This window comes from Sciurus vulgaris (assembly GCF_902686455.1).
Source record: "Sciurus vulgaris genome assembly, chromosome: 4".
NCBI classification, from domain to species: Eukaryota; Metazoa; Chordata; class Mammalia; order Rodentia; family Sciuridae; genus Sciurus; species Sciurus vulgaris.
Window position 1 is genome coordinate 175,546,238 of NC_136464.1, and position 15,146 is coordinate 175,561,383.

The window sequence follows — 15,146 nt, forward strand, 5'->3', positions numbered from 1 at the left end:
GCTTTATCCTCTCAGCAGCCTGAAGAGCCGCGTGTGGTTCCGCCATTGCCTGTTCCCTTTGCCATGAGAAAAGCCTGACCCAGGAGGGGCTGTTCCTGTGACCCTCAAATACAGATGACACATGTAACATGACAACAAGTGCGTCTTCGTCATAAGCTGATGGAATTTAAGATGCTTCATTACCTCGGTGTAACCTAGGGAAAACTGACCAACAGCTCTTTTCTAAGCAATTTACAAATACTATCTTAATTGGTTCTCATAAAAATCAGATAAAGTTAAATGCAGTGACATACACCCTAATCCCAGCAACTCAGGAGGCTGAGGCTGGAGGGTTGCAAGTTGGAGGTCAGTCTGGGCAATTAAGAATTTAAAAAAATTAAGAATAAAAGGGGTAGGGGATGTAGCTCAGTGGTAGATTGTCCCTGGGTTCAATCCCAAGCACCAGGAAAAAAAAAAAAAAAAAAAGCCAACTTTATGAAGTAGGAATGATTGTTTCATAGATGAAGAAACTGAGGCACAAAGAAATTTAAGTAATTTCCCAAACCCACTAGCTGATTGGTAGACAGTTGTTGAGACCGTATAGGCTTAGTGTTTATATTCTTGAAAAATAGCTTTGCATAATCACATGTAGTTTTTTCCAACTGAATTCCTTCTTCCCACATATCCCCTTTCTAACAAAGTCTTATTCAAGTCCTGACTCTCTCCTTTACTCAGTCGGTCCTGTCCTTTGTGTGTGTGCATGTGTTCCTAAGGATCACTGAGCTACATCCCCAGCCCCTTTTCTGAATTTTGAGTAGGATCTCACTCAGTTGTCCAGCTGACCTTAAACTAGTAATCCTGCTGCTTCTGCCTACCAAGTAGCTGACTTGTGCCACCACACCCATCTTCACATATACATACATTCACGTACATATGCATGCACGTATATACACATGTATATTCACAAGTTTAGTGCAAATACTTAACGTGAGATCTGCGCTTTCAACAAGTTTGTTTTTTAAGTTTAAAATACATTATTATTAGGCATGGTGTTGTACACCAATAACCCCAGCTACTTGTCAGGCCAAGGCAGGAGGAGCTCAAGTTTGAGGCCAACCTGGGAAATTTAGTGAGACCTTAAAACAGTAAAAAGGACTGGGGGTGTAATTCAGTGGTAGAGAATTTCCCTAACATTGTGGGGCACTGGTTTAATCCCGTGTGTGTGTGTGTGTGTGTGTGTGTGTGTGTGTGATAGTGTTGTACACTAGCTCTCCAGAGCTTGTCATCTTGCTGAACTGAAACTTCATGCCTGTTGATTAGCAATTTCCTTCCCCTCCCCGCCCCCCACCCTTGGCCGCCACCCTTCTTCTCCTCGAATCTGTGAGTTGGACTATCCTAGATTCCTCATGTAAACCATGTGGTGTTGTCTTTGTGTGACTGATTTGTTCACTTAGCAGGAGATCCTCACACTTCATTTATGTTGTTGCGTGTTGCAGTTGTTTTTTTTAAGGCTGAATGGTACTTAATTGTATACATACACCACATTTTGTTTATTATTCACCTATCAGTGCACTCTTTGATGGTTCCCACGTCTCAGCTGCTGTGGGTAATGCTGCAGTTAACCTGGGAGTGCTCTGATCTCAAGACCCTGATGTGTACTGGAAGTGGGATTGCTGTGTCATTACAGTAATCCTAGTTTTAATTTTTTTAGGATCCTCAGTACTGTTTTTCATAGCAACTGCCTCAATTGCATTTCCACCGATAGTGCATCAGGGTTCCTATTATTCCACAGCCCTCTCAACACTTGATTCTTGTTTTATGGTATTCTCATTTTTATAATAACCATCCTGACAAGTATGAAATGATATTTTCTTGTGGTTTTGGTTTGTATTTCCCTGATGATAAATGATGTTGAGTGTTTTAATTTGTAGCTGATAGTCATTTATGTCTTCATTGGAAAAATGCCTATTCAAGTCCTTGGCCCATTTTTAAATCAGGTTATTAGGGTTTTGTTTTGTTTTTTATGTTTGAGTTGTAGGAGAGCCCTCTTTCAACTTAGGAATTATAAATTATTCTTTATAATTCCCAGTTCCTAGCATGATATCTGACATTTGGTATATATTCTATAAATATTGAGTTTTAAAATTTTCACATTGTCAAAAGAGAAAAGTCTATGCTAGAAAATGCTATAATACTATGTGTGAGGATACTTCCCATCTGTACTGCCTCCTGGGTTCTCTGATTGGTGAAGTACCTGGATTTCCCATTTTAGAGATGATGTTGCTGAGGTGCAGGTGGTTGAGCTAGGGCAGAGGCTAGTATTGCGTACTGGTCCAATGAGTCCAGCACCTTCCACTGCACATCTTGAAGCTCTTGTCCAGGTCTGTTCCAACCACAGGATGCTTACACACAAAGCTGTTCTGTTCTTCCCTTCAGCACACCACAAGATGAGTACCTGTTGATCATCAGTGGAGAAAAGATTCTGGAGAGTGGTCTTGCATATGAAGGTTTAAAGTATCCAAGAACGGAACAGCATAATCAACAACTTGCCGCAGCCTTCATTGTGCATTCTGTGGGATGACCAGTCTCTAAGATGACTTTGTCTCTTTGACAATCTGTTTTCTTCCTGATGTAAAGAATCTGGCCTGTTGCCGTGTTTCAGAGGTGTCCAGATATTTAACCAGTCCTCTCCCTGTGCTGGGTTAAGTACCTCACCTTCAACAAACTCTTGACCTGCATTTCTCACATTGTCCTGTACAAGAATCTGAAATAAAGAATGACTTAGAGAAAATATGATTTTAAAATATTAGGCTGATTTAGTGGTGCTGCTTGTTACAGAAAAAAAAAAAACAATGGAACTAAACTGATTACAGCAAAGACCCATGCTTTCCTATGGTGAGATTGCTGGTTGATTAGCCTGTCGGTTGCAGCACAGAGCATTTTCCCATGGGGTCCTATGATGTCCTCCTCTCAAAAGATTCAAATCTTGAATCAATTTTGATTATCTCTTAAAGAGAATATGTGTGTGTGTGTGTGTGTGTGTGTGTGTGTGTGTGTGTGTTTTAATAGAAGACTCTGGTGTTCCTTCCTCTTTGGGGCTGACTGTTGATACTTCTGTCTTGATAATAGCCTCTGGGAAAGGACTATGGTACTAATAATACATATTATTTTGAATTTGTTAGTTTTTTAGAAATGTGACTAAATTAACACATTTGTAACTTACATTAGTTTATGTTGTCAGGTGGAAACATTTTCAAGGTATCAAAAGTTTTTTATTGTTAAAATTTTTTTTGTAATAACTCCATATCTCTTATGAAACTTAAAAATTGTGTTTCTATAAATATCTAGATCTTCATATTCACTTGTTTTATTTTAAAAGATTCTTTTTCTCTTTGTTTATTAAGATGTTACTTACATACAGTAAAATTTGCAAAGTTTTTTTGTTTTTGTTTCTGTTTTTGTTTAGTACCAGGAATTGCACCCAGGCTGCTTAACCACTGAGCCACATCCCCAATCCTTTTTTAATATTTTATTTAGAGATGGGGTCATACTAATTTGCTTAGGGCCTCACTAAGTTGCTGAGGCTTGCTTTGAACTCACTGTCCTCCTGCCTCATACAGGAGTGTGCCACTGTGCCTGGTTGAATTTGCAGGTTTTTAAAGTGTACAGTTTCTCAAGATGGAAAGCCGTTTCCTCACCCTGAAGAGTTTCTTTATGTCCATTTGCTCTATATTTTCTCACTTAACTGCTAGACCCAAGTTCACATGGATCTTCTTTTTGTCATTGTAATTTTGCCTTTTCTAGAATTTTGTACATTTGGAATCTTATAGTATGAAGTCTTTTACATTTTGCTTCTTAACATATTTCTTTGCAGATTTTTTTGTTTTTTGTTGGGTGGGGGGATTGTTTGTTCATCTTTGAAACTGAATTTTGCTCTGCTGCCCAAACTGGCCTCTAATTCCTCTGCTCAAGTGATCCTCCTGCTTCAGTCTCCTGAGATTCATTTATTTTTTATTACTAGTTCATTCCTTGTTATCTTAAGTTTAATCTGTGGTATGCCACAATTTATTTATCCATTCACTAGTTGATCAACATCTGGGTTGCTCCCAGGTTTTAATTTTTATGTAGAATTCTGCTGTGCACATCATTGTTCATGTGTGGGTGTACATGTATTTTCACTTCCCCGTAAGCAAGATTATTGGCTCATATGGTAAGTGAATATTTAACCTTAAGAGGTTCTACCATATTATGTTACAGAGTGGTCGTACCATTTTACATTTCTGTCATCAACGCAGGAGAGTCGTTCCACATCCTTGGCAACATTTAGTATTGTCAGTCATTTTACCTTTAGCTATTCTAGTGGGTGTGTAGTGGTATCTTGTGGTTTTAATTTTCATTTAGTGGGTGTGTAGTGGTATCTTGTGGTTTTAATTTTCATTTCTCTAGTAATGGTAAGGATCTTTCCATGTGCTTATTTGTCATTGCATATCTACTTTGGAAGTGTCTTTTCAAATCTTTTACGGATTTTTTTCCATTGGGTTGTTTTTCATCTTATAGTTAAAAGAACACTTTCTGTATTATGAATGCCCTTTGTTGGACATGTTTTCTAAAATAATGTATCCCAATATATAGCTTGCCTGTTTCCTTAATTGTCTTTGAAAGAACAAAATTTTTAAGTGCTGACTATTATATTGTTAGCAATTTTTTTAAGTTTCTGCTTTTGATGTCATACTTAAGAAATTTTTGCAAGTCTGTGACAAAGATTTTCTCCTACATTTTGTTATAGAATTTAGTAGTTTTGGCTATTTATTTAGGTCTCTGATAAAGTTCAAATGTAATGCTTGTGAGGTAAGAGTTGAGATTTATTTTCTTTTATATAGCTATCCAATTGTTCCATCGTTATTTGCTGAAAATACTCTTTTTTTTTCAATTTTCCATTATCCTGGCACCCTTGTGAAAACTCAGTTGACCGATATAGGTGTATTTCTTGACTCTTTTCCATCCTAGTGATTTATACCAATCTATCTTTACACTAGTACCATACCATCTTGATAATAGTAGCTTTATGATGTCTTGATATCAAGCAACATAGGTCCTCCAACTTTTTTCTTCTTTTTCAAGAAATGTAAAATGGTACAACCACTCTGGTTTACCTGTCTTAGGAATGTTGACTATTTGTATACACTTTGAATTAAACTTGTAATTTCTTCAAAAAAGGGAAAAAACAAGTGAAATTTTCCTCAGTTTTACATTGAAACTATAGTTCAACTTGGAAAGAACTGCCATAGTGATAATTTTAAAATATGTCCAAAAATTCTTTTACACTCCAAAAGGTGAGTCTATCTCTCCTCCCTTAGATTATAGACTATACTAAGTGACCCATCTGTAATTGATAGAATGTGGCAAGAATGATGAGGGAGACAACCGAGGTGGGGTCATAACAGACACAACTGCTTTTGTCTTGATTTCCCTTGAATCACTTTCTCTTGAGGAAGCCAGCAGTCATAACAAGAGGACACTGAAGCTACCTATGGTCATGTCCACATGGCCAGGAACTGTGGCATCTTGCCAGTCAGCATTACATGCCAGGTGTGTTTTTGAAACATCTTAGAATCTTATCATCCAGACCTACCTGAGTCTTCAGATGAGTGCAAATATACTACATCTTGACTTTAGCTTCATTAGAGACCTTGAGCTATAACCACCCAACTAAGCTGCTCTAATATTCCTTTCACAAGAATACTTTAAGTCACTGAGTTTCAAGTAAGTTGTTGTTCAGTAATTAATAGCTTATACAACCATTTCAACAATGTTGTCTTCCAGTCCAAGAACATGGTATGCCTCCATATTTATTTAGTTTTTTAATTCCTCCTTGCAATTCTTGAATTTTCAATGTACAGACCTTGCACATCTTTCATAAAATGTATTCCTAATTCTGATTTTTATACTATTTTTATAATTTTTCTCCAACTATTTGTTGCTAGTTGTATAGAAATGCAGTTGATTTGTTTATATTCTGCAACTTCGCTAAATTCATTTACTATTTCTGTGTAGCTTTACTGCGAATTCTTAGGGTCTTTTACATGCATGATTACAACATCAGGATTACATGCAACATTACAACATTAAGTTTTGGGACTGGGGTTGTAGCTCAGTGGTAGAGTGCTCGCCTAGCATGAATGAGGCACAGGGTTCAATCCTCAGTACCACATAAAAATAAATAAAGTCATAGTGTCCATCTACAACTAAAAAATTTAAAAGACCTAAGTTTTATTTGTATGCTTTACCCTCTTCCTTTTCAGTGTGTGCCTTTTATTTTCTTGTCTTACTACACTAGCTAAGACCTCTAGTACAATGTTAAATAAAGTTGATAAATGGACATCTTGCCTTGTTCCTAGCCTTAGATTGAAAACATTTTTTCACCATTGAATTTATATCTGTAAATCTACAAATCTTTCTATTCACATTTGGTTTATTTTTAGTCTGATATAAGAAATAGGTTTCAACATAAGCCCAATTCCCCTTAACTTTTAACTAGGTATGGCCATTGGACTAAATTTTGGCATTCTGACCAGTAAGTTGGTGGAGTTTCTGGAAAGGCTTCTTTAAAGTAGCCTTCACCCTTTTTCTCTTTCCTTAGTTTTTTTCATACTCCCTAGAGTGCAATTAAGATGGTTGAAGTTTTTTTAATATGAGGGAGAAATAAAATTCTGTTGTATTTAAGGCACCGTTGTTGTTGTTTGAGATTTTCTGCTTTGTGCAACTGCCTTAATCCTCCTGATGCCTGATTTGCCAAAAAACGAAAGTTTAGAGCAGATAAGACAGTTTATTAGAAATGAATAATCTGTGGCCAGTCTAAATCTAACTGCATTCCAATTCAGAATTCCAACAATCGGAAGGATATCAGTATTTTAATTGGATGCCTCAAAATCTTCCCTAACATGAAAGAGCAGGACAGCCATATAAGAGTTCTGTTGGAATCAGTTTTGCACTTGAAGAACAAGACAGCCAGACTCTCAAAATACTAAAGCCTCATGGTTCTTTGTGTCATGAAAAGAACAATCTTTTCAAAATCAATCACAAATGGCAGAAATAACTTCGGGCATCCCTAATTTGCATACATATTCTTTGAGTGATAAATTAAGGACTTTCCAGAGGTCCTTCTTTCTTTTAATGTTTTCAGTGCAGAAGAACATGGAGACTGCTTGCTGAGGCCCAGGCAAAAGGGAATGTTTGTTCCCGTCATGCAATGCCTTTCTCCAAGGAAAGAAGCCCCTTGTGTTTATGCATTTGTACCATTAAGATGGAAGGTTTCTTGAATGTAGGGACTGTGGTCCACAGGGACTTAAGCTGTGCAGCTTGCCTGGCAGGTTTTGTTCAGCCACATCTGGCTGGAGAAGAGAGTAGCACCTGGTGGTGTCAATGCCAGGTCATGGCTTCTCATTTTTGCCTGCAGTTGTTTCAGGTTTACACTAACCAGGAACAGAGGACAATTGAGGTTGACGCTCTGTAATCAAGAGTGTTCATATTTTCCATCTAGCAAATCAGTTCTTAATTTGCCTAATGAGCATTATTTCATTATTCCCTTTCTAAAGACTTAATAGTCTGAAAAACCTGTATAAGCATACACTTGTTACCCATGGTCTTTAGTGGCTTAAAAGAAAATGGTTTCCTGTGTTTTGTATTGGTGCTTAGACTTAGGAGGGAATAGCTTCCACCGTTGGCATATGGGGCACTCCTCCCTCCAGCCCTGAGCCTAGCCTCAGTCTTTGGCAAACACTTTCAGTGGGATATGGGCCAGAATGTTCTCTGGTTTCCTGATCTCTGTGTCCCTTTTCCTAACGAGTTCTGACTGTTGCACCTGAGTGCTCAGATTCCAACTCTAGTTGGCCTTTGCAGACATTGATCCTCCATTCCCTTTTGCTTATCTGTTCACCTATTGCCTCCTTCCCTATTAGTGACCCTTCATTTGACCTTTGGAGGGCCTCACATGTCCCTGGATAGTTCCCCCTGGTCTTACGACATGCAAACTCCAGCATTGGGGTTTTGTTGTTTTGTTTTTTCATTGGTTGGGTTTTTTGTTTGTTTGTTTTTGGTTTTACTTGTGGTGGTTCCCGCCCCCAGAGGGAAGGACCAAATCTGGGGCCTGTCTGTGCTAGGCAAGCACTTTACCAATGAGCTGTGTCCCAGCCCATGATCTGTTTTTAAAGCCTATTTTTGACAAGCTGTATGGCTTTCAAGAAAACAGTCTCATTCATAAGCCTCAATACAAGAAGCGTTAAGATAATAAAAAATTCAAGTTAAAAGTAATTTGTAAATGTAGTGATAACATGATACTCTGAAAGTTTTTGTTAGAGATTAGATCAAACTTTGATCCCATGATCATTGTGGAATGGCGTGGTGTGATTATCAAATGTTTACGGGAAACTAAACTTTTAAGCTCTACACATTTTAATCCTTTGTGAATATCCAAAACATTTTAAAGTAGTGCTGTCTTTGTTGGACAACTCGAGGTTGTGCTGATGTACAGAGGCAGGGACGGGTGACTCTTCCCTCCTGCAGACTGCTCCTGCACATGTGATTACACGTGGCTCCACTTGACTGTTTTACCACATGGCTTACGCTGGAGATTGGTCAGCTTACAGAAATGGAATCATAGTGCATGCACTCTTTTATTTCTTACTTCTTTCTCCCAGCATGATGTTTTTACAGTTTAAACTTAAATATTTCATACGAATTTGAGGATTGACATTTACATTCCAATTCAACACCCTCTTGAGATTTTATTTTGAAATACATTCTATTGATATATACTTGGTAAAAATTGGAATCTTAATTCTGCCTCTTTCCTTTCATGGATGATGGTATCTTTACTTATTACTAATGTTTTCTCAAGTTATCCCTTAATACAAACATTTTAAGTTTGTTCTATCAAGGGCTCATGAAATTTCTGTTTATTTATTCTGAGCATCTTGTAGCTGTCTTTCCCTTCTAGGCAGTCTGTTTCACCTCGGTTGCTTTTAAGGATTTCTTTTTACCTTACTACAGTGGATGTAGAAGTCAGTTTCTTTTTGTTATACTTCATTTTGTTTTAAATCTAAGGATTTATATTCCTTACTAATCTCTGGAAAAAACTCAACTATCATCTCTCTCTTTTTTTTTCTCTTAAATTTTTTTATTTTTATTTTTACAGACTGCATTTTGTTTCATTTTGTACACAAATGGGGTACAATTTTTAATTTTATGGTTTTACATAATGTAGATTCACACCATTCATGTAATCATACATATACATAGGGTATTACTGTCTGTCTCATTCTACTATCTTTTCTTCCCCCACCCTCTTCTGCCCCATTTTCCTCTATACCATGCAAAGTTCCTTAATTCTTCTCTCGCCGCCCCCCCCCCCGCCCCCCGTTATGTATTGTCATCCACTTATCAGAGAAAACTTTCAGCCTTTGGTTTTTTGGGCTTGATCTATTTAACTTAGCATGATATTCTCCAACTCTACCCATTTACCAGCAAATGCCGTAATTCTATTCTTCTGTGGGGCTGAGTAATATTCCATTGTGTATATATACCACAGTTTCTTTATCCATTCATCAACTGAAGGATATCTAGGTTGGTTCCACAGTCTAGCTATTGTGAATTGAGCAGCTATGAACATTGATGTGGCTGTGTCACTGTAGTATGTTGATTTTAAGTCCTTTGGGTATAAACCAAGGAGTGGGATAGCTGAGTCAAATGGTGGGTCCATTCCAAGTTTTCTGAAGAATCTCCATTCTGCTTTCCAGAGTGGCTGCACCAATTTGCAACTCCACCAGCAATATATGAGTGTGCCTTTTTTCCCCACGTTCACCAACACTTATTATTGCTTGTGTTCTTGATAATAGCCATTCTAATTAGAGTTAGATAAAATCTTAAGGTGGTTTTAATTTGCATTTCTCAAATTACTAGAGATGAGCACTTTTTCACATATTTGTTGATGACTTGTATATCTTTTTCTGTGAAGTGTCTGCCCAGTTCCTTAGCCCATTTATTGATTGGGTTCTTTGTATTTTTGGTGTAAAGTTTTTTAAGTACTTTATGAACTTTGGAGATGAGTGCTCTGTCTGAAGTGTGTGTGGAAAAGATTTTCTCCCACTCTGTAGGCTCTCTTTTCACATTATTGATTGCTTCCTTTGCTGAAAAAAAGCTTTTTAGTTTGAATCTATCCCATTTATTGATTCTTGCTTTTTATTTCTTGCTCTATGGGGGTCTTGTTAAGGAAGTCTGGTCCTAAGCCAAAGTGATGGAGATTCGGGCCTACTTTTTCTTCTATTTGGTGCAGGGTCTTAGCTCTAATTCCTAGATCCTTGATCCACTTCGAATTGAGTTTTGTACAGGGTGAGAGATAGGTGTTTAATTTCATTTTACTGCATATGGATTTCCAGTTTTGCCAGCACCATTTGTTGAAGAGCCTATCTTTTTTTCCATTAAGTTTTTGGCATCTTTGTCTAGTATGAGATAACTGTACTTATGTGGGTATGTCCCGGTGTCTTCTATCCTGTACCATTGGTCTACCTGTCTATTTTGGTGCCAGTACCATGCCATTTTTGTTACTATTGCTCTGTGGTGGAGTTCAAAGTCGGTGTCGTGATACCTCCTGCATCACTCTTCCTGCCCAGAATTGCTTTGGTCAGCTGTCATCTCTTTGAATGTAGTCCCTCTCTGCCCCCAGTTCCCACTCTCGTCTTCTGGGCCACACTGCGTGTGCACTCTGCCTGTTCTGCCTGCTCAGACCCTCGTGGGTTCCTGTCTCCCCCCCCCACCCCCCCCAGTCCTTCACTCTGTTGTGGCAGAGGGAGGGTAGAGGTGGGCTTGCTGGCTGTGGGAGGAAGTGGGTCTTCTCACAGGCTCAGCCCAGAGCCCGTGGTCCAGGACACCCCTTTTGTGTCCAGTGATTTGTAAGTGTGCATCGTACTTTCCATTTTGTTAAGTGTGGTTCAGGATCACAGATGCTTTCTAGTTTCTGAGTGTGGAGTTTGTTTCTGTTTTCATTTTCTTTGTTGTTTTGTACTATTTTTGAGAGAAGGCGCTTGGAAACACTTTGACACCAAAAGCCTGCTGCCATTCACTCTTCAACCCCCTCGACGCTTTTGCTCCAGCCACTGCTCCAGACTGTTCCTGTGAGGTCATCCGAGGCCTCCGTGGGCACATCCAGAGGCACTGCTTTGTTTGGCAACTCATGGTCAGCTGCATTGAAAGTAGCCAACTGTTCCCCTCTTACAAACATGCTTTCTTGGCCTCACTGATATAAAACTCTTCTCGTTTCTCTTCTTAGATTTCTGTTCTGGCATCTTCTATTTTGTCTATCCATCCATCTATAAAATATCCGTGTACTCCTGAATTCATTTGTTAGTACTGTTGAACACTCTCTGCCCATATTATGTTATCTGGTCCCACTAGTTTAATGTCATGTAATATCCAGAGACTTCCAGATTCTTATCTCTGCCTTGCTCCTCGAGTTCCAATCTGTACTTCCAACTGTCCACCAGGAGCTTCACTGAAATGTTCAATAGATGCTCCCAGGCTCAGTCCTGCATAGCGTCTGCTGTCTTCTCTACCTAGAAGTAGTCTTCCCTTAATTCTTCAAGTCACTAGCACCATCCTCCTTAAGGTCTTCTCAGGTATCACTTCCTTCCAGGACTTCTCTTGCCACCCAGATTGAATTACATCCCGCTCCAAGTCAGCATGTCCTTCATAGAACTCGTGTGAGACTTGCTTATTGTCTTTTCTCCATAGTGACCACTGTTGTTCTACAAGAACAGGACCGGATCTGTCTTATCCTCAGCAGCATTCCCAGCACAGGAACTGAGCAAGCCCTTGCCTGCTTAACTTAAATGGCATTAATAAAACATTAAAGTGCACTGTTGTGTAGGCTGACATTTGCCGTGTACTTTTATTTGGCATGAAGAACTTCTTATCCTAAGAATCAAATTCATAAGATTAAAGATTTTTACAAAGTAATAGCTATAGTTGTTTTTACCTAGAAAACCATAGTCTTGAGACTTTTCATTCTATATAAATGACCTTCAAGATAAAAAATAGATTTGTTTGTAAAAAGAACCATCAGTTGCTAAGTAATATTGATGAGGAGTCAAGCATCTAGAAAAATCAGTACTTGAAAAATTGATCAAAATACTATATAAATAACAGTTAAGGTTTTCGCTTGTTCTTATTTTCTCATGAGTGACTGGGACAGCTGATGGCTCATCAGAGTTATCTTCTACTGATGTCTTTTTCTGATGGCCATCTGCCAACAAGGATAACCACAGTATAGTATGAAGTTGTTTGGATTTTCACATTTATGGCTTTTTAAAAAATGAGGACTTTTTAAAAAATTTTGGCTTGTACTTTGAATGATAAATGGCTAGAATTTTACTATCTCCTAATTTAATAAAAACAATTTTGTTTCACTGAGTAAATTAAATTTTTGTTGGTTTGTATTACTTAGTATTCCGCAACATGATAGGGGTTTTGCTTATCATCTAACACTGCTAAAAGTAAGAAAAAGGCCATCTGAAATGTTTTATGGTTATTGAATTCTATCCTAAATATACTCTTTAAAGTATTATTATATTTAAACATCCAGCTGGACTTTTTTCTTTTAGATCTCGGGTATGTGCTATGACCGCAAAATGTTGCAAGTTCACCAGGTGCTCTGCATCCCCAACTGGGTGGCCCAGTTCTTCTCTTGGACACTTGAACCCATCTTCTCATCTTCAGAACCCACCAGTGAGGCCAGAGTTGGCATGGGAGCCACCGTGGACATCCAGAGACAGCAGAGAATGGAGCAGCTTGATCGACAGCTGATGCTCTCCCAGTTTGCACAAGTGAGGCGACAGAGACAACAGCAGGTAATTAAAGGTGTAAATACGCCACGGCCTAAGCACACTTTTCTCCTGTGATTGTATGTGTGATAGCAACTTCATTTTATTCCTTTGCTTTGTGATGTGGATTTGACATGTTTTCAAATAGAACACTGGTCTCTGATAGTGGCTATTCTTAGTGTTTTTTTTTAAAGATTAAAAAAAAATGCAGCTGAACAATTGACCAAACTGGACATTCTTTTTCCACTTATATTAGATAAGCATTGTTTCTTAGAGAAACACCAACCTAGTTAACACGATAGGATATTTATCTGTGTTTAGAATCTTGTAAAAGCCACAGTGTCTTCCTGTGAAAGATGCTCCTTGTGTGCTGTGGATGAAGAACAATCGTAAGCTTCATGATTTTCCTCAGTTGAAATGAAGAGAATATGAAGATGAGAAAATTTAAGGGAATAACCAATGAGCAAACCAAATAAATGCAGTGTTGTCTTAACGGTCATCAGGAACCATTGCATGTGTATGGCAAAGCACCGTAGTACCTAGGCAGTCTGATGCTGCACTTACCCTTCAGGGAGTCAGGAGAGAGAGAGGTGCTGTACGTCAAGCCAGATCCTCACCCACTCGTGCTGGGACGTGGCTGTCACCCAGCACACTGGGCTCTTTACACCTTACCTCTGTCTTTATCACCCTTCAGAGCAGCAAGAGACATACGATTTTCTCCTGCAGGATCCCTGTCTTCTGCCAGCCCAGAGTGCAGGAGGCAGCTGCAGGTCTCACAGCAGCCTGGAGAAGTGAAGTCAACTCTGAAATCGTTGGGGGCCATTGTGGGTGCAGGTCCCAGCACTTAGATCTGGGGAAGGAGGAGGGCATGGGAGAGCAAGAGAAGCAGAAGTTGTTCCCTAAAGACATATTTGAATTTGAAGTGACTCTGGAGCATACCATAAAGGTAACCGTGATGTATTTAAGGTTGGAGGATGGATGTCTCTCTCTTGGAGCTGGAGGTACAAGTGAAGGAGTCAACTCTACATAGAAGCAAGCTGAGTGAGAAACTAGATGAGCTGTAAGGGAGAGCTGCAGTCAAGGTGAACACGGCTATAGGGGAAGCTTTGTGTTTGGCAAGAGGAGGTGGATCCTATACGAAACCGGAAGAAGAACAGAAAGATGGGCTGAGGGTGTAGCTCAGTGGTAGAGCACTTCATACTTAAAACGAAAAGAAAGGGCAAAAAGCATGACCTAACAGTAGTAGATGTGGGACCCAGTATGGCCTCTGCTCACATTCTTCTTGGTCTGTGTACTGTTAGGATTCCTTTCTCCCCAGATGCCTCTGGAAAGGAGACGATGACCTTTCTAGTTTTTTTGGTTTGCTTTGAGGAGGAGGGTATCAGTTTCTGTAACCTGTTTTGGGGAAGAGAAATTCTAGTTTCCAGGACTTGCTTCAGGGGAGAAGGGATAGGAGATAGGCTGACAGAAGGTCAGAGAGACCTTGCTTCTGGAGACCTTTCAATGCCTTCAGTTCAAAGTACTCAGCCCGTCAAGGTGCCATATTTTGGGATGTCATGTTCTGAGCCCCAGCACTCTTCTTATAAGCATACCAGTCCTGTTTGATTAGGGCCTACCTAATGACCTCATCTAACCTACATTACTTCCTCGAAGATTCTATCTTTAGATACAGTCATGGTGTGGTGTAGGGCTTCAGCACATGAATGTGGGAGGTCATGGTTCTGTCCAGAACACTGCCCCTTTCAGAGCGGAAAGGGCCCTGTTTGTTCTGGGGACACTGGCGTATTGGGCTGTGTGGTCTCTGTTGGTGGCAGGTTGGATACTTCACAGTGGAATTGCCAGCACAGCCTGGGTGAGTGGGGCCCCTGCATAACCTGCATCCTGCCACCCTGGCTACCCTGTTCCTGTGCCAACACTGGGATCCGGTGACAGGGGTGCCAGGTCATTCCGTTTGCCTCCTGTTTGGTCCCTTTTCTGTGATGGATGACCACAGTTGGCAGTAATCTGTAGAACAAAGCCATCATACTCCTGCGTGTTCCTTTGGCTGTGTCCACTTGCCTCTTCCTCAGGTTTTTTCTTGTTCACTACTGTCCAGCCCACTGACCAACCCACAAAGTCAGTGACCACAACCAGTAGGTCCATATACTGTATATCGTCACCTCAGGCCCTTCTCTTTCCACACCAAGTGGCAAACCAAATGCGCCACCCAGCTCTGCCCACTGGAGAATTTTCCCACCTTGCTGTCTTGGGGGTCCCCCTTGAGTGGAGCCATGGTGTAGCCATGATCCCTTTCCA

At 39.7% G+C, this 15,146-nt stretch overlaps 1 protein-coding gene across 1 annotated transcript in view; it reads left to right on the forward strand.

Annotated features, from left to right (window-relative positions):
- Window positions 1-15,146, forward strand: part of UBAC2 (UBA domain containing 2) — a 160,278-nt gene that overhangs the window by 109,569 nt on the left and 35,563 nt on the right. The window contains exon 7 of the mRNA XM_079136893.1: window positions 12,633-12,878. Coding sequence (XP_078993019.1) covers window positions 12,633-12,878 — 246 coding nt within the window. The remainder of the gene's footprint in view (window positions 1-12,632; window positions 12,879-15,146) is intronic.